At 41.0% G+C, this 21,970-nt stretch overlaps 1 protein-coding gene across 10 annotated transcripts in view; it reads right to left on the bottom strand.

The window, feature by feature from the left end:
* The window catches only part of MIGA1 (mitoguardin 1), a 93,505-nt gene that overhangs the window by 55,699 nt on the left and 15,836 nt on the right, over window positions 1-21,970 (bottom strand). For all 10 annotated transcript variants that reach the window (XR_012512460.1, XM_074381053.1, XM_039474495.2 and 7 more), the window contains exons 4-7: window positions 21,482-21,618; window positions 16,207-16,333; window positions 9,520-9,653; window positions 7,828-7,951 (exon numbers count right to left, since the gene is read on the bottom strand). Coding sequence is in view for 9 of the 10 variants with exons in the window: in XM_074381053.1 (XP_074237154.1) it covers window positions 7,828-7,951; window positions 9,520-9,653; window positions 16,207-16,333; window positions 21,482-21,618 (522 nt within the window). In the remaining variant the exon portion in view is untranslated. The remainder of the gene's footprint in view (window positions 1-7,827; window positions 7,952-9,519; window positions 9,654-16,206; window positions 16,334-21,481; window positions 21,619-21,970) is intronic.

The raw sequence follows: 21,970 nt of genomic DNA, 5'->3' as shown, positions 1-21,970 counted from the left end.
CTAAAGTAAATAAAATCTGACACATGAGCCTTCCAATACTAAAATGATTTGCAAGTGAGTATAAAACCAGCTATGAACACTTGATGGCAAATACCTACCTGCAAAATACTCAGCCTCAGCAATATTTCCAAATAAGTTAATTAATATTAGCCTCTTTTTCCAAAAGATTCTATATTTTCCTAAATTTCCAGTTAACATTTTATTATGATATATAAAAAAGTATCACATAATCTCTCTCACTCTTTTCTTCTTTAGAGACAGGATCTCACTCTGTCACCCAGGCTGGAACGCATAGGCACAATCACAGCTCACTACAGCCTTGAACTTCTCAGCTCAAGTGAACCTCCTGCCTCAGCCTCCTGAGGAACTAGGACTACAGGTGTGAGCTATTGTGCCTGACCCCATGGTCTCTTTATAATCAAGATGAAAAAAATGTAAAAACAGAATAAGCTGAATTCATAGTTGTTGAACAAAGTCTTCTTTAACAGTTTTATATCATTGACATACAAAACTGCATATATTTAAGGTGTATGATTGTTTTATGTATACAGTGTGAAATGACCACCACAACTGAGCTAATTAACATATCTACCACTTCTACATAGTGACTGTGTGTGTATATGTGTGCATGCTAAGATTTAAGATCTAGCCTTTTAGCAGACTTCAAACATGCAACACAGTATTATTAACTACTGTCACTATGCTATACATTAGATCTCCAGAATTTACTCATCTTGAATAACTGAAGATTACGAAGTATCTTAATAATTATTTGTGACCTAAGGAAAGTTAATAGTGTCACACTTCAGGTCTCTGACTCTGACTCTATCCCTTTTAACGATTTTTATTAATGATTTCAATGACAGCACTGATCACTAACTATACAAAACTGACCAAACTAGAGAAGGATACAAAGCTGAGAGGGGTAATTAATACTATCAAATAAAAATCTAAAACTATTCAACAATTCAGAATGATGACTCAGAACTAACAATTTAGTAAGAATAATAAATATAGCACCTATACCTTGGGTCCAAAAAAACAACTGCACAGGAATAAATGAGGCAAGATGTGGTTTAACGGTAAGAAAGCAACGGTAACAAAGAACTTAGAAATTTTAGTTAACCATAAGTTCAACAAAAGCTAATGTAAACTTTAGACTCTATTATTATAACGTCCAGATTTTTTTTGTTTTGTTTTGTTTTGTTTTTTGAGTCTCACTCTGTCGCCCAGGTTGGAGTGCAATGGCGTGATCTTGGCTCACGGCAGTCTCTACCTCCTGGGTTCAAGTGATTCTCTTGTCTCACCCTCCCAAGTGGCTGAGATTACAGGCACCTGCCACCACGCCCACCTAATTTTTATATTTTTAGTAGAGATAGGGCTTGGCCATGTTGGCCAGGCTGGTCTTGAACTCCTGAACTCAGGTGATGTACCCACCTCAGGCTCCCAAAGTGCTGGGATTACAGGTGGGAGCCACCACGCCTGGTCTGATGTCCAGAATGTATAGTTCAACATGGCAGGCAAATTACCTTCTACTTCAAGAAGGTACTTCTTCTTCTCCCCAAAGGCCCATTGAAAAGAACAGAAAAAAAAAATTTTTTTAATGGAGTAAAGTATAGCATCACTGGAAAAGATGAATAGGGTATCGGTGGACCCGAAATTTTAAAGAACGTCTTGAAATTGGCAAATACAGGATCAGAAAGGTAGAACAAAAAGAACAACAAACAACAGCTTAAGACTCTAGAGGTAAAACGATGGTCTTCCTGAAAGTGTCCTTAGAGAAATTCCAAATTCTGAGCCAATAAGCATTGTTACCCTGTTCCTAGAACTTTTATTTAATCTTCAAAATCAGTTTATAAAATTGGTACCCCATATGTCGACTTTTCAGATGAGGAAGCCAAGGCTTAGACAGGTTTTATAATCACACAGATAAATGGAAATGCCAGAAGTTGAACCCAGTTAGTCTGAATCCGGAGTCCGTACTTTTAGTTATTATACGGACGTGGGGTAGATCATCAGAGTAACTCGTTAGCACTATACTAAGTTCGGCCCTCTACCTCACACACCTTGCCTCTTTTGTTCTTGGATTAAACCTTGACAATTTCTTCCTACAAAATGTGTGAAATCTGCCTAGAAAAACTGAGAGAGGAAGAAAGACGCATAAGTTAACTGTAGATCCCCACACGGGTATAGAGGAATAAAAATTTAAAAAGAAAAAAAGATCTGCACAAAAGTATACCACTACCAGAAATAAAAGTCTCCTTACTCTGGCAGCTGTGGAATTTCCAGGCTGCCTGCTCTAAGCTGACCTTTCCTACAGGGAATTTTGGGAATAAACATACTCTGTCCACAAAAAGTTCACGGTTAACCCTCCCGTTCAAAGAAGACATGTGTCTTTTAAGTGGTAAGAAAATACAGCATGGTATTTAAGAAAATGGACTTTGCGACTGGGCGCAGTGGCTCATACCTGCAATCCTAGCACTACGGAAGGCCAAGACAGGTGGATCCTTTCGCTGGAGTTTGAGACCAGCCTGGGCAACATGGCGAAACCTCATCTCTACCCAAAATAAAAATTAGCCAGGCATGGTGGCACGTGCCTGTGGTCCCAGCTACTCAGGAAGCTATGGTGAGAGGATAGCTTGAGCTCAGGAGGCGGAGGTTGCAGTGAGTCAAGATTGCGCCACTGCCCCCCAGCCTATGCAACACAGCCAGACCCTCTCTCAGAATAAAAATAATAAATGGGCCAGGTGCAGTGATTCATGCCTGTAATCCCTACATTTTGGGAGGCCGAGACGGGCAGACCACCTGCGGTCAGGAGTTGGAGACCAGCCTGGCCAATGTGGTGAAACCCTGTCCCTACTAAAAATACAAAAATTAGCCAGGCGTGGTGATAGGCACCTGTAATCACAGCTATTTGGGAGGCTGAGGCAGGAGAATCACTTGAACCCCGGAGGCGGAGACTGCAGTGAGCTGAGATTGCACCATTGTACTCCAGCCTGGGTGACAATAATGAAACCTCATCTTGAAAACAATAAAAAGGAAAGAAAGGAAGAAAGGAAGAGGGGAGGGGAAAGGTAAGGAAAGGAAAGGTAAAAGGTAAAAGAAGGTAAAAGGTAAAGGTAAAGGGAAGGGAAGGGAAGGGAAGGGAAGGGAAAGGGGAAAGGAAGGACTATAAAGCTAGCTTGACTGGGTCCAAATCCAGGTTCCTCCACTTAAGAGCGGTGTAACCCTGGGGAAGTTATTAACGCCTCTGTACCTCACTTTCCCCATCTGAAAAATAGGGATAATAGTTATATGCTAAAAGTTGTTGTGAGGATTAAGGTACTTGTCTTTTTTTTGTTGATTTTTTTTTCTTTTTTGAGACGGAGTTTCGCTCTTGTTACCCAGGCTGGAGTGCAATGGCACGATCTCGGCTCACCGCAACCTCCGCCTCCTGGGTTCAGGCAATTCTCCTGCCTCAGCCTCCTGAGTAACTGGGATTACAGGCACGCGCCACCATGCCCAGCTAATTTTTTGTATTTTTAGTAGAGACGGGGTTTCACCATGTTGACCAGGATGGTCTCGATCTCTCGACCTCGTGATCCACCCGCCTCGGCCTCCCAAAGTGCTGGGATTACAGGCTTGAGCCACCGCGCCCGGCCCCTTTTTTGTTGATTTTTGTTTTTTTGAGATGGAGTTTCACTCTTGTCACCCAGGCTGGAGTGCAATGGCATGGTCTTAGCTCACTGCAACCTCTGCCTCCTAGGTTCAAGAGATTTTCCTCCCTCGGCCTCCTGAGTAGCTAGGATTATAGGCACCCTCCTCCATGCTCAGATAATTTTTGTATTTTTGGAAGAGACAGGGTTTTACCATGTTGGCCAGGCTGCTCTCAAACTCCTGACCTCAGGTGATCCACTTGCCTCAGCCTCCCAAAGTTCTGGGATTACAGGTGTGAGCCACTGCACCTGGCAGAGATAATTTTCATTTAGAATGTAACAGAATCTGACCCAGAGAAGACACAAGGATGCTAAGCACTTAACAAAGGGCCTGGTACATGGTAACAAACAATAGTAGGTACTTGTTACTAGTTATTAGTAGCTACTACTGACTAGCTCTCCCTAGCTGTTACAGACAGGGGAGAAATAAAATTAGGTGATGGCTACGAAGTCTTTCCTGGCTCAGCATGGTGGCTCACGACTGCAATTCCAGCATTTTGGGAGACCAATGTGGGAGGACTGCTTGAGCCCAAGAGTTCAAGACCAGCTTGCATAGTTCGAGACAAGCCTTGTCTAGGGAGACCTCGTCTGTAGAGAAAAAAAAATTTTTTTTTTTTTGAAATCGAGTTTCGCTCTTGTTACCCAGGCTGGAGTGCAATGGCGCCATCCCGGCTCACTGCAACCTCCGCCTCCTGGGTTCAAGCAATTCTCCTGCCTCAGCCTTCCGAGTAGCTGGGATTACAGGCATGCGCCACCATGCCCAGCTAGTTTTTGTATTTTTAGTAGAGACGAGGTTTCACCATGTTGACCAGGATGGTCTTGATCTCGTGACCTCATGATCCACCCACCTCGGCCTCCCAAAGTGCTGGGATTATAGGCGTGAGCCACCGCGCCCGGCCTGAAAAAATTTTTTTGACAGTAAGTCTTGTTTTGTCATCAGACTGTAGTGCAGTGGCACAATCCTGGCTCACTGAAATCTCTACCTCCTGGGTTCAGGCAATTCTCCTGCCTCAGCCTCCCGAGTAGCTGAGACTACAGGTGCATGCCACCACACCCAGCTAATTTTTGTATGTATAATTTGTGTGTGTGTGTGTGTGTGTGTGTGTGTGTGTGTGTGTGTGTGTGTGTGTATGTATGTTTTTTTGATTTTTTTGGTTTTTTTTAGTAGAGATGGTGTTTCACCATGTTGGCCAGGATGGTCTTGATCTCTTGACCTTATGATCCATCCACCTTAGCCTCCTAAAGTGCTGGGATTATAGGCATGAGCCACCATGCCCAGCCAAAAAGCTTTTTTAAAAATTAGCAGGGTGTGGTGGCATGCACCTGTAGTCCTAGCTACTTGGGAGGCTGACGTGAGAGGATGGCTTGAGGCCAGGAAGCAGAGGTTACAGTGAACTGAGTCACACTACTGCAGTCTGGCCTGGGTGACACAGCATGACTGTTGCCAAAATAAAAAATAAAAAATAAAATCTTCCAATCTTGAAAGCCTACCAAATTCTTTAAAAAAAAGAAAAAAAAAGGTCATCAAATTAGACAAAGCAGATTCAAAACAACGAATAATTCACTAACGTCAGATCAATACTTGGTTTAAATTCGCCCCTGGGCCTTTGAAGGCATTTGTTAGACTATCTTGATTTATGACTGTTAACTTTAAGTTGCCTTTCAATAATATAAGTTAAATGAATACAATTGTTTTAGATTTAAAGAATGAGAGTTAACTGACTTCTAGGCAATTTTTGTCAATGTTAAGTAACAGTTGTAACAGAGATGCTCCCTGAATCTTGGCCATACATTCAGCTCTTTCGATCCAGAAGTTCAAAAATGCAAACTTGCAATATCAAAACAATTCCCTACAACAAACAAAAGATAACAGCTTCATGTCAACTGGAATCTCCAGGGCAAGAGGAGGCCAACGAACTGGCAGGCTACAGGGAAAAGCACATCAGCCTGGTAGGCAGTGACAGCACAGGTTAAAACATGAGTGGGGTCAGGAACTTATTCCCAACCTAAGCTAACTAAATGCATGGACTGATTATAGGTCCCACCCTATCCATTTAGAGTTCGAGATTAACAATAGTTGCCTCAGAAACAACTTGAAGACTCCAGAAACTAAGCCACATGCCCAAAGGTCTTCTTGTCCAAAAGCAACAAGAATCTAAAGCAGACCTCTGAGACTGTACCTAAGGAATCTTTTTAACCTGAAGGAATGAGACAGACCCAGCCAATCTCTACAGAAGGATACAGAAAAACTGTGCCAAGGCATGCCAAACAGAACCAAATCTGTGATACATATTACAAGACTAAAAGAACAAAAACTACACATCCACAAGATCCTTATCATGAGGCTAAAAGAAACTGCTGAAGATTAGACAGCACAGACAAAACTTCCACTCCTAGTGTAAGACATTAAAAGTCTCAGGATCCTCTTCCTCTTTCCTACTTATATTTATAATTTTTTCCTACTTCCTTTTCTCTGTAGTGTTCCTTGCCACTTAACCACTTTTCTAACTTTTCTGGTTGTTCCATTCTCATTCCACATTGGAGGTTTTAAAAAGTTCCTTTTCTCTGTTCTTTCTCCTATTTACTATCATAAATGACATTCTAATTAAAGTTACACAAGTAACTGTAGAAAAAAATTAATATAAGGCTTTGACAAATTATATTTGTTGATATGAATACTGCCTACTTTTTTTCTAGACTGTAATCTCATAGGTATGTCAAAACATTATGCCTATGCTAATAGCAGAGTAGGTACTAAAACACACTCATCTAATAATGTTTGGTGACAAGAATAGTATGACAAAGCAGAGACCAAAGAAAGTTCATATAACCTTATGACATATACACAGCAACTCATAATTCTAATACAAACAAAATCTTTTACTTAAATTCAAAATGCATAGAGATATAAATATCTCAAAATGCAGCTGCTTTCAGTACTAATGTGGAAAAAGTTAAAACTCCTTAGCTTTTTTTTTTTAATTGGAAAACAACAATCCTCTTCATACTAGAAAGACTTAAATTATTTTTGACCAAAAAAAAAAAACTATATAATTTGGTCTTCTTCTTTCTTTGGGGGCATTTATAGAAGTTGAAGAAGCAACTTTAATCATTCCTTTCTTCCAAGACTTCATTCAAGAACTTTACTTTGGCCAGGCACAGTGGCTCACACCTGTAATTTCGGCACTTCGGGAACACTTGAGGCCAGGAGGTCAAGACCAGCCTGGCCAACATGGTGAAACCTTGCCTCTACTAAAAATACAAAAATTAGCTGGGTACGGTGGCACATGCCTGTAATCCCAGCTACTCAGGAGGCTGAGGCAGGAGAATTGCATGAACTCAGGAGGCAGAGGTTGCAGTGAGTTGAGATCACGCCACTGCACCCAAGACTGGGTGACAGAGTGAGTGAAACTCTGTCTCGAAAAGAAGAAAAGAAAAAAAAAAAAAGAACCTCACCTTGTCTCCACAAAAAAAATCTTAATTAGCCAGGCATGGTAGCATGTGTCTATAGTCCCAGCTACTTGGGAGGCAGAGGTAGGTTGATCACTTGAGCTCAAGAGGCCAAGGCTGCAGTGCACTGCGATCGTGTCACTGCACTCCCACCTGGGATACAGACATCCTGTCTCAAAAAAATAAAAAATAAACAACTTTTTAAAACTCTTTTTTCTTTAAAGTAGGCAACAAAGGTAATGGTCCATAATGATGTATGTATTGACTACTTACATCAACAGATATCCCGTGATTAAAGTGGGGCCCAAGAGCTTTAATTCTTTAAAATATTTTAAGTAATATTACATGGACATTTCTGAAGTGGTGAGTCTCTGTCCCATTTGTATATTTTTGTTTATTCTTTTCTCCCTCCAACACTCTAACTAGATTTTTTTCACCCACAATATATTTGAAAATAATGTCACCGTCCTGCCTATGGTAAGTACTTGAATTTATATTCTAAGGGCATTAGTTCATTTAAAAATTAAAACTGAAATAAAAATAAATATGATAGAATTTTTTTCTCTTGGCTATTTTTTTAAGTAACCTATTAATACGTAAGACAGACACTTAAGCAAATAATTCCAAGGATATAAAAGGAAAGCAAACATTTCATAAAAAACATATAAAATATCCATCTTACCAATATCATCAGCAAGGGAATTAGGATCAGATGCCCCAAGGGTAGCTTCAAACTCCTCCTGGAGACGATAGGCTCTCTGCAGCAGAGCTTCAAGTTTATGGATAAATTCAGTACTAATAATATCCTATGAGGAGAGAAAAAGCACATATAACAAATTAAATTCTAATGTTAAGATTCTAAATATTTTTCCACTTTTAAATAAAAGGCAAAGAAAATGAATAATGTAAAAAATTACTCATAGATGGTGAAAAGAGTACAGTAGCAGCAGTCAAGAGGCCTGGGTTCTAGCTGTGTCTTTGGCAAAATCACCTTAGTTCTTAGTGATTCAGTTTCTTTACCTATAAAATTAAGGAGTCAGACTAGATCGGGAGTTCTCAAATAAGGTCCCTGAGCCAGCAGCTTCATTATCACCCAGGAACTGGGTAGAAATGCAAATTCTTGGGATCCACCCCAGTCTTAGTCAATGAGAAACTCGTGGGGTGGGGCTTCCAAATCTGTGTTTTAACAAGTCCTCTAGGTCATTCTTATGCATTAAGTTTGAGAATCACTAGCTTAACTAAATGATCAATAAGGGTCCAGCTCTATACCTCTGTGATTTTTATGAACATAATAACAATTAATCCCAAAGCACAAATCAAACTTTAAAAAACTCCAAGCCAGACAAGGTAGAACATGCCTGCAGTCCCAACTGTTTGGGAGACTGGGGCAGATGAATTGCTTGAGCTGAGGCAGGGGTTCTGGGGTACAGTGCACTACGATTTATTCCTATGAACCACTGTACTACAGTCTGTGCAACATAGCTAGACCCCATTTCTTTTTTTTTTTTTTTTTTTTTTTGAGACGGAGTTTCGCTCTTGTTACCCAGGCTGGAGTGCAATGGCACGATCTCAGCTCACCGCAACCTCCGCCTCCCGGGTTCAGGCAATTCTCCTGCCTCAGCCTCCTGAGTAGCTGGGATTACAGGCATGCGCCACCATGCCCAGCTAATTTTTTGTATTTTTAGTAGAGACGGGGTTTCACCATGTTGACCAGGATGGTCTCGATCTCTCGACCTTGTGATCCACCCGCCTCGGCCTCCCAAAGTGCTGGGATTACAGGCTTGAGCCACCGCGCCCGGCGACCCCATTTCTTAAAAAAAAAAAAAAAAAAAAAAAAAAAAAAAAAAAATCCTTTAGAAACCAATCTGCTTATTTTGCATATCCTGGAAAAATTAATAAACTTGATGAATGGTAAATGTGGCATTTACCAACTAACTGAATAGAAAAAGATCAATAAGAAATACCCCACACAGTCCCAAGGAAGAAGACAAAAATAGTTCTACCAAATGCCATACAAAGCAAATACACTGAATCAACACAAAAAAATACCCTGGGCCAGGCACACCTTGGCTCATGCCTATAATCCCAACACTCTAGGAGGTCAAAGTGAAAGAATCACCTGAGGCCAGCAGTTCAAGACCAGCCTGGGCAACATAGTGAGATGCCATCTTTACAAAAAATTTAAAAATTAGCCAGGCATGGTGGTGCATGCCCATAGTCCTAACTACTCAGAGGAAAAGGTAGGAGGATCACTTGAGCCCAAGAGTTCAAGATTCAGCTTGGGCAACATAGTGAGACTCCATCTCTATAAAAAAAAAAAAAAAAGTTTGATTCTTCTAATATTATGAAGACCACTCAAATAAATCACCCTTACATCTACATTTTCTTCAGCAATGGCATCTCCTGCACCCATCTTAATGGAACCACAGGCATCATCTTCAGCCTGTCTATTTCGAAAGGTTAGAGCTTGTTCCCATCGGCGCAATGCCTCTTCAAACAATTCCATACCTAAAAATTAAGAACAGAACAATTTTAAGTGAGCAATATCAATGACAAAATAAAATTATATGGAGTTTGAAATGCTTTCATACATTATCACCAATAGCACAGTCTGACTAATTTTTGACACTAAAGAATCACACATCATTACATGGTAGAATCTTAATTTCCCAATATATTCTCAACCTATGGTTCCAGTTAACCAAAAATCAGGGACAAAATGGCCAATATGTTTTCATTTCTTTAAAAATACAACACAAAGATATATGGTGCTCAGAATTTTTCTAAAATAGTATCATGAATTCATCAAAAGTTTGAGTAATAGTTATTTTTTGTAAGTCACACAACTGTTTCAAAATATCCCTGTAAATAAAAAGGAAAACTAACAGGTAGAAGAAACCAGTTTACAAAAAACTACTGTTTTATAAGTTCTCAGAAGAAGAAAGTAAAGCTGAAGATGGCCAGGTGAGGTGGCTCACACCTATAGTACCAGCGCTGTGGGAGGCCAAGGTAGGTAGATTACCTGAGGTCAGGAGATCGAGACCAGTCTGGTCAACATGGTGAAACCCCATCTCTACTAAAAATTTAAAAATCAGCCAGGTGTGGTGATATGCGCCTGTAATCATAGCTACTCAGGAGGCTAAGTCAGGAGAACTGGCTTGATCCCAGGAGGCAGAGGTTGCAGTGAGCCAAGATTGTGCCATTGCACTCCAACCTGGGCAACAGAGCAAGACACTGTCTCAAAAAAAAAAAAAAAGTAAAGCTGAAGAAAAGATAGTAATATAGAAATCTAAAATAAAAGTCTTTGTCACCTTTTGTTCCCTAAAGGGTGTCCTGAACCACTATGATCCCAACAGACTGATTTGGATAAATTGGTGGGCCAGAGTTAAAAATCTGCAAGATACCAAATGACCCTATCAAAAGTTAGTTATAGTCCAAGTAGGAATTTCATGTCCTTGCTGAGAGAAAGCTTTGTGGGAAAACAGATGAACATGTACTTCTTTTTCTACAAATAAATTTTTTTAAAGAAGGGCTTAGAAAAATAATTAGGCACTTCAAACAAAACAAAAATAGTTTAAAACTTCACTTTTAAAGTATTTTTAAAATGTTAAATATTAAAGAAAAAGATGGCCGGGCGCGGTGGCTCAAGCCTGTAATCCCAGCACTTTCGGAGGCCGAGGCGGGTGGATCACGAGGTCAAGAGATCGAGACCATCCTGGTCAACATGGTGAAATCCCGTCTCTACTAAAAATACAAAAATTAGCTGGGCATGGTGGCGTGTGCCTGTAATCCCAGCTACTCAGGAGGCTGAGGCAGGAGAATTGCCTGAACCCAGGAGGCGGAGGTTGCGGTGAGCCGAGATCGCGCCATTGCACTCCAGCCTGGGTAGCAAGAGCGAAACTCCGTCTCGGGGGTGGGGGGTGGGGGAAGAAAAAGAAATGTAAAAGCTGCTTAAGAATCTGGACAAGTCATTCTCACGATGTTTTAAAAATATGGTAGCTAAAAAATATCTCTGAAGTCATTTCTTCAGTTACCACACTGTAGAACCTACAATCCTAAATGAATAAAATTTCTTATTTCTTCTTATTATTATTTTGAGACAGAGTCTCACTCTGTTGCCCAGGCTGGAGTACAGTGGCACCATCTTAGCTCACTGCAACCTCCTGCCTCAGCCTCCTGAGTAGCTGTGATGACAGGCATGTACCACCATGTCCACCTAATTTTTGTATTTTCAGTAGAGACAGGTTTTCACCATGTTTGGCCACGCTGGTCTCAAACTCTTGACCTCAGGTGATCCACTCACCTTTGCCTCCCAAAGTGCTGGGATTACAGGCATGAGTCACCACACCCAGCCTCTTTTATTTTTTTTTTAATATATTTACGTATTTGTAGAGATGAGGTTTCACTATGTTACCCAGGCTAGCCTCAAACTCCTGGGCTCAAGCAATCCTCCCACCAGAGCCTCCCTAAATTCTGGGATTACAGGTGTGAGCCACCATACCTGGCCTAAAATTTCTTAAAATGAAATGTAGGCCTTTCCTTCTTGTTCGATTTTCTGTAGCAAAGAGTAGCTTTTGAATCTTCTCCTAAAACATTTATGACCACAAAAACCAATTATATCACTATCTACTCTTCCTCCAAGTTACACAACTCTAATTCCTTCATCCTTTTCTTACACTATCCGTTCTAAACATTTACTATTTTGGCTGAACATATGAACACAGGAAGAATTTTTTAGTTTTTTTGGTTTCTTTTTTAGAGATGGGGGTCTTACAGTGTTGCCCAGGTTGGTCTTGTACTCCTGGGCTCAAGTGATTCTCCCACTTCAGCCTCTCAAGTAGCTGCGACTACAAGCATGTGCCACCACACTTGGCTTCAGGAAGAACTATTTTACAGCACAGTTGTATAATACAAAGATAAAAGCTGTCTCCTCAAGAAGTACTATGTCCCACCTCACTATAGAATATAGCAAATATGGCCGGACGCGGTGGCTCACGCCTGTAATCCTAGCACTTTGGGAGGCCGAGGTGGGTGGATCACGAGGTCAAGAGATTGAGACCATGGTCAACAAGGTGAAACCCCGTCTCCACTAAAAATACAAGAATTAGCTGGGCATGGTGGCACGCGCCTGTAGTCCCCGCTACTCAGGAGGCTGAGGCAGGAGAATTGCTTGAACCCAGGAGGCGGAGGTTGCAGTCAGCCGAGATCATGCCATTGCACTCCAGCCGGGGTAACAAGAGCAAAACTCCATTTCAAAAAAAAAAAAAAAATAGCAAATACCATCACTTTTGTAACAGCAAGTCAAACATACATCACCAATCTTTTTTTAATGTCATTAATTTTACAAAGAGAATTGAAACAGATGGGTGACGATATCAGGTGATCCACAAGGCTCCTACCAATCTTAGTCCTATAACACAAAGATCCCCTATGGTGTCTCTAGTTTTGCTCTGTTTCTCTTCTATTTGAATTTTTAATATTCTGGGGGTTTGTTTTTTGTTTTGCTTTGTTTTTGAAAGAAAAAGGGTGGCTTTACAGATGCCGCTGCTGCTGGGACCCTGTACTATCAGCCATGCTCAACCCCACCGTGTTCTTCGACATTGCCATTGATGGTGCGCCGTTGCGCTGCATCTCCTTCGAGGTGTTTGCAGACAAAGTTCCAAAGACAGCAGAAAACTTTCATGCCCTGAGCACTGGAGAGAAAGGATTTGGTTTTTTTTTTGGTGACGGAGTTTCGCTCCTGTTACCCAGGTTGGAGTGCAATGACATGATCTGGGCTCACTGCAACCTCTGCCTCCTGGGTTCAGGCAATTCTCCTGCCTCAGCCTCCTGAGTAGATGGGATCACAGGCACACGCCACCATGCCCAGATGATTCTTTGTATTTTTAGTAGAGACAGGGTTTCACCATGTTGACCAGGATGGTCTCTATCTCTTGACCTCATGATCCACCCACCTCGGCCTCCCAAAGTGCTGGAATTACAGGCGTGAGCCACTGCGCCTGGCCAGGATTTGGTTTTAAGGGTTCCTGCTTTCACAGGATTATTCCAGGGTTTATGTGTCAGGGTGGTGACTTCACAGGCCCTAATGGCACTAGTGGCAAGTCCACCTACAGGAAGAAATTTGATGACGAGAACTCATTCTAGGCCGGGCGCGGTGGCTCAAGCCTGTAATCCCAGCACTTCGGGAGGCCGAGGCGGGTGGATCACGAGGTCGAGAGATCAAGACCAACCATGGTCAACATGGTGAAACCCCGTCTCTACTAAAAATACAAAAAATTAGCTGGGCATGGTGGTGCGTGCCTGTCATCCCAGCTACTCGGGAGGCTGAGGCAGGAGAATTGCCTGAACCCAGGAGGCGGAGGTTGCGGTGAGCCGAGATCGCGCCATTGCACTCCAGCCTGGGTAACAAGAGCGAAACTCCGTCTCAAAAAAAAAAAAAAAAAAAAAAAAGAGAACTCATTCTAAAGCATACAGGTCCTGATATCTTGTCCATGGCAAATGCTGGACCCAACACAAACGGTTCCAGTTTTTCATCTGCACTGTCAAGACTGAGTGGCTGGATGGCAAGCTTGTGGTCTTTGGCAAGGTGAAAGAAGGCATGAATATTGTGGAGGCCATGGAGTGCGCTGGGTCCAGGAAGAGCAAGACCAGTAAGAAGATCACCATTGTAGACTGTGGACATCTGATTAATAAGTTTGACTTGTGTTTTATCTTAACCACCAGACCATTCCTTCTGTAGCTCAGGAGAGCATCCCTCCATCCCATTTACTCACAGTATCCTAGAATCTTTGTGTTTTCGATGCAGTTCCCTTTGCGTTCTGTTTCCTTGTTCCCTTCCAGGCCTAGCTAGATTGCAGAGCTAAGTTTATGATTATGGAAGAAAAACTAAATAACAAAAAGAAAAAAAGAAAAAAGAAAAAGCTTGCTCTGTCCCCCAGGCTGGAGTGCAGTAGCACAATTAGCTCACTATAACCCTGAAGTCCTGGGCTCAAGTGATCCTCCTGCCTCAGCCTCCCAAGTAGCTAAGACTACAGGTACATGCCACCATACCCAGCCATGAACTTGCAATATTAACAGAAGCTGTGAGTATAAGTTTACTAGATATAATCTAGAAACATAGTAAATTTGACTTTCTGGAGACCTTTGGAATAGGTGGCAAAAAACTACTCTTGCTTCTTTCCTCATAGGAGTACCCACTGTGATGGTACCGGAGATGATATAGTCTAGCTATCTAGAGAGAGAGAATGCATTCCGAGTCACTCAGTCCTTCTACACCAAGTCATCAGTCCCTTCGCTGCTCACTGGCCAGGGCTACGTCAGGTTTACTGGTTTTGTTTTTTATTTAGCATGCATTTCCATTAAAAGGAAGACAGCCTGAAACAGAATAGAGAACAGGGAAAACCATTTGAATCCTCTGATTCAACAACAGGTGCATTTGGTTCTTCTCCAGGGCTTCAGTGAGGCTTTGTAGACATGTTCACGGTCAAGTTAAGAGAAATACTGAGATGTGCAACACAGAAGGCCTTCCTTCTATTTAAATTTTTTTTTCTGTACATAACAATACACATAATAGCTAGAGACAACAGATTTAGTAAAGTCAATTCTGATAGATTTGTTACATAAGATTCAACAGATTAGGTTAAGATAGTGTAGCAGGCTGAATAATGGTCACCTAAAGATATTAGATCCTAATTCCTAGAAGCTGTAAACTTATAAATAAAGGTAACATCTTACATCTTTGTAGATGTAATTAGGAATCCCAATACAGGGACATTATCCTAATTTATCTGGTGGGGCCTAAATCTAACCAAAAGTCTCCTTGTAAGACAGAGGTGGCTGGGCACAGTGGCTTACACCCATAATCCCAACATTTTACAAGGCTGAGGTGGGCAAATCACCTGAGCTTAGGAGGTTAAGACCAGACTGGCTAACATTGTGAAACTCGTCTCTACTAAAATTACAAAAAATTGGCTGGGCGTGATGGTACACAGCTGTAAGCCCAACCACTTGGGATGCTGAGGCTTGAGAATTGCTTGAACCTCAGAGATGGAGGTTGCAGTAAGCCGATGTTGCACCACTGCACTCCAGCCTGGGTGACAGAGCAAGACTCTGTCTCAGAGAGAGAGACAGACAGACAGACAGACAGACAGACAGACAGACAGACAGACAGACAGAGGGATATAGGGAGAGATTTGATACCCACAGAGGAGAATGTGACATAAAGACAAAGGTAGAGACTGGAATGATGTGGACACAAGCCAAACGATGCTGGAAGCCCACCAAAAGCTGCAAGAGGTCAGGAACAGATTCTCCCCTAAGGCTCCAGAGAGAATGTGGTTCTACTGACATGTTCATTTCAATCCGGTGATAACGAACTTCTGGTCTCCAAAACTCTGAGTGAATAAATTTCTGTTGTTTTAATTTTGTTGTATTAGTTTAAACTAATACAATGTATGATGTTATGAAGATTAAATTCAACAGATGGAAGAATATTTAAAATTATAGTTCCTTCTCTTAAACAATTCACTGTTTTTAAATTTCAACTTACCACCGACCATGGTGGCTAAGGCTTTAATCCCAATACTTTAGGAGGCAGAGGTGGGCAGACTGCTTGAGCTTAGGAGTTCAAGACCAACCTGGCAACACGACAAAACCCCATCTCTACAAAATTTTTTTTTAAAAATTGGCTGGGTATGGTGGCTCATGCCTGTAATCCAAGAACTTTGGAGGCCAAGGCAGGTGGATCACCTGAGGTCGGGAGTTCAAGACCAGCCTGACCAACATGGTGAAACCCCGTCTTTTAAAAAGAAAGAAAAAAGATAAAGAAAAAAAAATTAGCTGGGCATGGTGGCTTGCACCTGTGGTCCCAGCCATTCAGGAGGCTAAGGTGGGAGGATCACTTGGGCCCAGGAGGTTGAGGGTGCAGTGAGCAGTGATGGCGCCACTGTACTTCAGCCTGGGCGACAGAGCAAGACCCTGTCTGTCTCAATAAATAAAAAACAAAAACAAAACAAATTAAATGTGAGCACAATATCTTAAAATGTTATCATCTTATTCCTACCCATTAAGTATAAGTTCTCTGGAGTAGTCACAGGAATATTAACAAGTTTAATATCATCTTCATCTGCTTTGTCCCAGGAATTAGAATTGCCACAAGCGCAGCTATGACAAGAATTGACACTCTGGACCTAAAATTAAGATGAACAAAAGTTACTTCAAATCTCTCTCATTATAGTATGCTATGATCTTTTATATTTACAGATTATTTAAATAAATCTTATTAGTGTAAGACAATCCATGTAATTTCCACATGAAGAAATAATGCTCATGATATTCCATCAAATTTAGAAGTCATATGACTCTATTCTAAGCCGGTTTGCTTAAAAATATACAAGCAGAATATTTTAAATGTAAATCACTTATTTCCATCAGATATCAGGCAGTTATGTTTATATCATTTATTGTTTTAAGCATTTACTTAAAATTTTATCTATACCTACTTTGATTTAAGGTAGCTAGCTTATTTTTCTTTTAGAATGTTTTATAATGCTGACTCTCTGCTAAATGATACCTAAAATAAAAAAGCCACTACTGCCGGGCTTGGTGGCTCATGCCTATAATCCCAGCACTCTGGGAGGCTGAGGTGGTTGGATCACCTGAGGTCGGGAGTTTGAGACCAGCCTGGCCAACATGGAGAGCTGGGCATGCTGGCAAATGCCTGTAATCCCAGCTACTTGAGAGGCTGAGGCAGGAGAATCACTTGAACTTGGGAGGTGGAGGTTGTGGGGAGCCAAGAACGGGCCATTGCACTCCCGCCTGGACAGTAAGAGTGGAACTCCATCTCAAAAAAAAAAAAAAAAAAAAAAAAAGCCACCATCATCTTTGTAAATTCCCTTTCCTAGCTAGGTCCACTGAATAAATCTTTTCAATCATGTCTATGCAGATGATTCTCAAATCCCTAACTCCAGTTCTACCCTAATTCCAGTTCAGTTTGAGAAATCTAAACCCACATTTTCATTTGCCTTTTCAGCAACTCCATTCGGCTCTTCTGCTGGCATCTCAAACTAACTATAGACACTTTCAACATAACAACATCTGGGTCAACAACAGACGGCATATACAACAGTGGATCCTACCGTAAGATTCAAAATTGTATTTTTACTATACTTCTTCTATGTTCAGATACGTTTAAATACACAAATACCATTGTGTTCCAATTGCCTACAGTATTCAGTACAGTCTCATGTGGTACAGGTTTGTAGCCTAGGAACAACAGGTTACAACATATAGCGTAAAGATTATGATGCTCGCCGGGCGCGGTGGCTCAAGCCTGTAATCCCAGCACTTTGGGAGGCCGAGGCGGGTAGATCACGAGGTCAAGAGATCGAGACCATCCTGGTCAACATGGTGAAACCCCGTCTCTACTAAAAATACAAAAATTAGCTGGGCATGGTGGTGTGTGCCTGTAATCCCACCAGCTACTCAGGAGGCTGAGGCAGGAGAATTGCCTGAACCCAGGAGGCGGAGGTTGCAGTGAGCCAAGATTGCGCCATTGCACTCCAGCCCGGGTAACAAGAGCGAAACTCCGTCTCAAAAAAAAAAAAAAAAAAAGTAAATTATTCACCTTACTAATTTGGGACATATTTGAATAGTCTACTGTAATCAGTATAACACTGGCAACTATGTTAAATTTATATTTTTGTTAAATTGTAAATTTAACAAAATACAGGTACTTTCTTTTCTGTACACAGTATGATGTTCATAGGAGGAAATCATCTAATGACACATTTCTCAGAATGCAGCAAATGTGGCACTATCATTAAGCAACTCATGATTGTATGTCAAAAAATGGGCTTAGCATCTCCCGCAACAAAACCTCTTCCTCCTCCCAAGCTCACTAATAAGTGTTTCCATTCCCTTAATTTCTCAAACTATAAAACAGGATGTCATCTTCAAAGTCTCTTCCCACACTTCTCATATTCAGTCACCAAATTTTGTGGACTCTGTCCCCTCCTTTCCACTTCTGACATCATGATCCCCATTTTGACACTTATTATCTACTGCCTAAGAGACAGAAAATCAAAGCAGTTAATAGCCCTGGCAGAGGAATGGCTAGTTCAGTTAGGCAAGTACAGTACAGTGATTCTAAAGACTTGTTATACCACTATCATGAAATTTACCTTATCTACTTCTAGTAAACAAGGGCTTCAACTTTCAATTGAGGAAATTCAAAGGAGGCACTTCTCAGACATTGAGGAAGTCCACATTACAGAAAAGCCATATTCTGGCCAGGCACAGTGGCTCACGCCTGTAATCCCAGCATTTTGGGAGGCTGAAGCGGCAGATCACTTGAGGTCAGGAGTTTGAGACCAGCCTAGCCAACATGGTGAAACATTGTCTCTACTAAAAATACAAAAATTAGCCAGGTGTGGTGGCACATGCCTGTAATCCCAGCTACTTGGGAGGCTGAGGCAGGAGAATCACTTGAATCCAGGAGGTGGAGGTTGCAGTGAACCAAGATCACACCACTGCAGTCCAGCCTGGGCAATAGGGTGAGACTCCATCTCAAAAAAGAAAAGAAAAGAAAAGAAAAGAAAAGAAAGAAAAAGGAATAGGCATATTCCAGCAATACACTGCCAAGCCAAAAAAATAAAGAAAGAAAGAAAGAATAAGCATATTCTTCATTATACTGCTCAGTTTCACAGAGGAATTGAAAGTCTGCAGGCCTTTGATCTAGCTGTTCCTATCCTAGAAGAGTCTTCAAAAATGTATTACATTTTTAGGCATTACAGAATAGGGCAGCTACATATTCCAATGAAATACAGAAGCAAGGTACAGAACAGAATATGGTGTTCTATAAACCACGAAGAAAAAAATGAATACAGCCCAGGTGCGGTGGCTCACGTCTATAATACCAGCACTTTGGGAAGCCAAGGTGGGTGGATCATGAGGTCAGGAGTTCGAGACCAGCCTGGCCAATATGGTGAAACCTCTCTACTAAAAATATAACAATTAGCCAGGTGTGGTGGCACATGCCTGTAATCCCAGCTACCTGGGAGCCTGAGGCAGGAGAATCGCTTGAACCTGGGAGGTGGCGGTTGCAGTGAGCAGAGATCGTGCCACGGAGCTCCAGTCTGGGCGAGAGAGCAAGACTCCCTCTCAAAAAAAAAAAAAAAAAAAAAAAAAAAAAAGAAAATTTAATGTACTACATTTTAATGTTAATATAATCCCAGCATTTTGGGAGGCCGAAGCAGCAGATCACTTGAGGTCAGGAGTTCGAGACCAGCCTAGCCAACATGGTGAAACACTGTCTCTAACAAAAATACAAATATTAGCCAGGTGTGGTGGCACATGCCTGTAATCCCAGCTACTTGGGAGTAGTCTGTCTCCAGGGATGGGAGTTGAGTGGATCAGGAACACATTTATTTTTATTTTATTTTATGAGACAAGGTTTCACTGTGTTGCCCAGGCTGTCTTCAAACTCCTGAACTGAAGCAATCTTGCCTCAGTCTTCTGAATAGCTGAGACTGCAGGCAACACTATAGCACCCAGCTCTCACTGTATATTCTTTTGCCTGTTCTGTATTTAATAGCAGGTAGAAATTCTACCTATTTTTTTTAATTTTTTTTTTTTTTTTTTTTGAGACGGAGTTTCACTCTTGTTACCTAGGCTGGAGTGCAATGGCGCGATCTCAGCTCACCACAACCTCCGCCTCCTGGGTTCAAGCAATTCTCCTGCCTCAGCCTCCTGAGTAGCTGGAATTACAGGCACGTGCCACCATGCCCAGCTGATTTTTTGTATTTTTAGTAGAGACGGGGTTTCACCATGTTGACCAGGATGGTCTCGATCTGTCGACCTCGTGATCCACCTGCCTCGGCCTCCCAAAGTGCTGGGATTACAGGCTTGAGCCACTGCACCCGGCCTATTTTTTAAATTAATGTTTAAATCACATTAGATTTAAACAAATAATAACTTCATTCCTCACTTGTCAATCAGCATTAATATTAATGTTCAAAAAAGCCAGGCGTGGTGGCTCACAACTGTAATCCAAGCACTTTGGGAGGCTGAGGTGAGAGAATCACCTGCAGGAGTTCGAGACCAGCCTGACCAACATGGTGAAACCGCCTTTAAAAAAAAAAAAAATTAATGCTTAAAAAAAAGAAGGGAAGTCTTCTGCTTGTCAGTCAATACTGTGTTAATGATCCAAAGGAGGTGAAGAACCTCACACTTGCCTTCACCAAACCAAATACTTTCACCTAAGTAGGCTCATCAAGTGATTATTGTGACCCAGCACAAAGTCTGGCTGTATCGTCCAGCTTCTTGCAGAACAGCTAATTGTTTTTTTTTTTGTTTTTTTTTTGAGACGGAGTTTCACTCTTGTTACCCAGGCTGGAATGCAATGGCGTGATCTCGGCTCACCGCAACCTCCGCCTCCTGGGTTCAAGCAATTCTCCTGCCTCACACTCCTGAGTAGCTGGGATTACAGGCACGTGCCACCATGCCCAGCTAATTTTTTTGTATTTTTAGTAGAGGTGGGGTTTCAACATGTTGACCAGGATGGTCTCGATCTCTTGACCTCGTGATCCACCCGCCTTGGACTCCCAAAGTGCTGGGATTACAGGCTTGAGCCACCGCGCCCGGTGCTAATTTTCTTTTAATTAATAACTTTTTAATTTCAATTTTTGATTGTTGTGGATACATAATAGGTGTATATATGGGTTACAGAAAACATTTTAATATATACAATGTATAAAGATCACATCATGGTGAATGGGGTATCCATCACCTTTATCTTTAAGCATGTATCTCTTCTTTGTGTTATAAACAATCCAGTTACACTCTTTTAGTTATTTTTTAATCTACAATAAATTATGTCAAATGTAGTCACCCTATTGTGCTATCAAATACTAGATCTTATTTATTCTATCTGCATATATTTTTGTACCCATTAACCATTCCACTTCCCCTCCAACCCCACTTGCCTTTCCCAGCCTCTGGTAACTATCATTGTACTTTCTAGCTCCATGAGTTCAACTGTTTTAATTTTTAGCTCCCACAAATAAGTGAAGACAAGAACATCTAATTTTGAAGTAATTCTTCCACATCAACACTATTTTCACAGGTCACCGTTGGACCAGATCACTTACTCAAAGAAATCTAGAACCAAATTGACTTAATAGTCAGTAGATACTTTACTTGCCTGATGAAAGCAGATTCAATCAGATGATAATCCTTAAGATTCTTTCCATATGAAGAAGTATATGACACTTAAACTAACAGATCACAAAAGATATATAAACAACAATTTTTAAAAATAATATTTTTTCTGTACTTACGGAGGCCAAACTCTGTGCAGAACCTGAGTATTTACTGAAAAGTCCTCCATTAGCATAGTTACAAGATTGAGATCCTTTGTCTTTGGTAGAACTTAAAGATAATGTCAAATTCTGTCTGCTACTGGAACAACTTGAACCTATCAAATAAACATACTAATTTTAAAAGTATCAAATCCAATGATAAGTTTCAGGTAAAAATTTCAGAGTTTATATATTCATTCAGAAAGCTTCTAATTTTAAAACACAGTGCAATTGTGTAAATTATTAAATGTACACCATTATTAAAATCTACACCTTTATATAATCTTTTTTTAACACTGCTAAAATCTGCTTCTGAAATGAAGAGTAAAATACTCACCTAATTAATTAGAGTGGTATTTGAATGATCTATTGTAATCAGCATAAAAATACTGGCAACTATGTTAAATTTATGATTTTGTTAAACTGTAAATTTAACAAAATACAGGCATTTCCTTTTCTGAATTAGAT

The sequence above is a fragment of the Saimiri boliviensis genome, chromosome 11, assembly GCF_048565385.1.
Source record: "Saimiri boliviensis isolate mSaiBol1 chromosome 11, mSaiBol1.pri, whole genome shotgun sequence".
In the NCBI taxonomy this organism is placed as follows: domain Eukaryota; kingdom Metazoa; phylum Chordata; class Mammalia; order Primates; family Cebidae; genus Saimiri; species Saimiri boliviensis.
The sequence above is the reverse complement of the archived record's forward strand: the minus strand, read 5'-3'. Positions and strand labels throughout refer to the sequence as shown.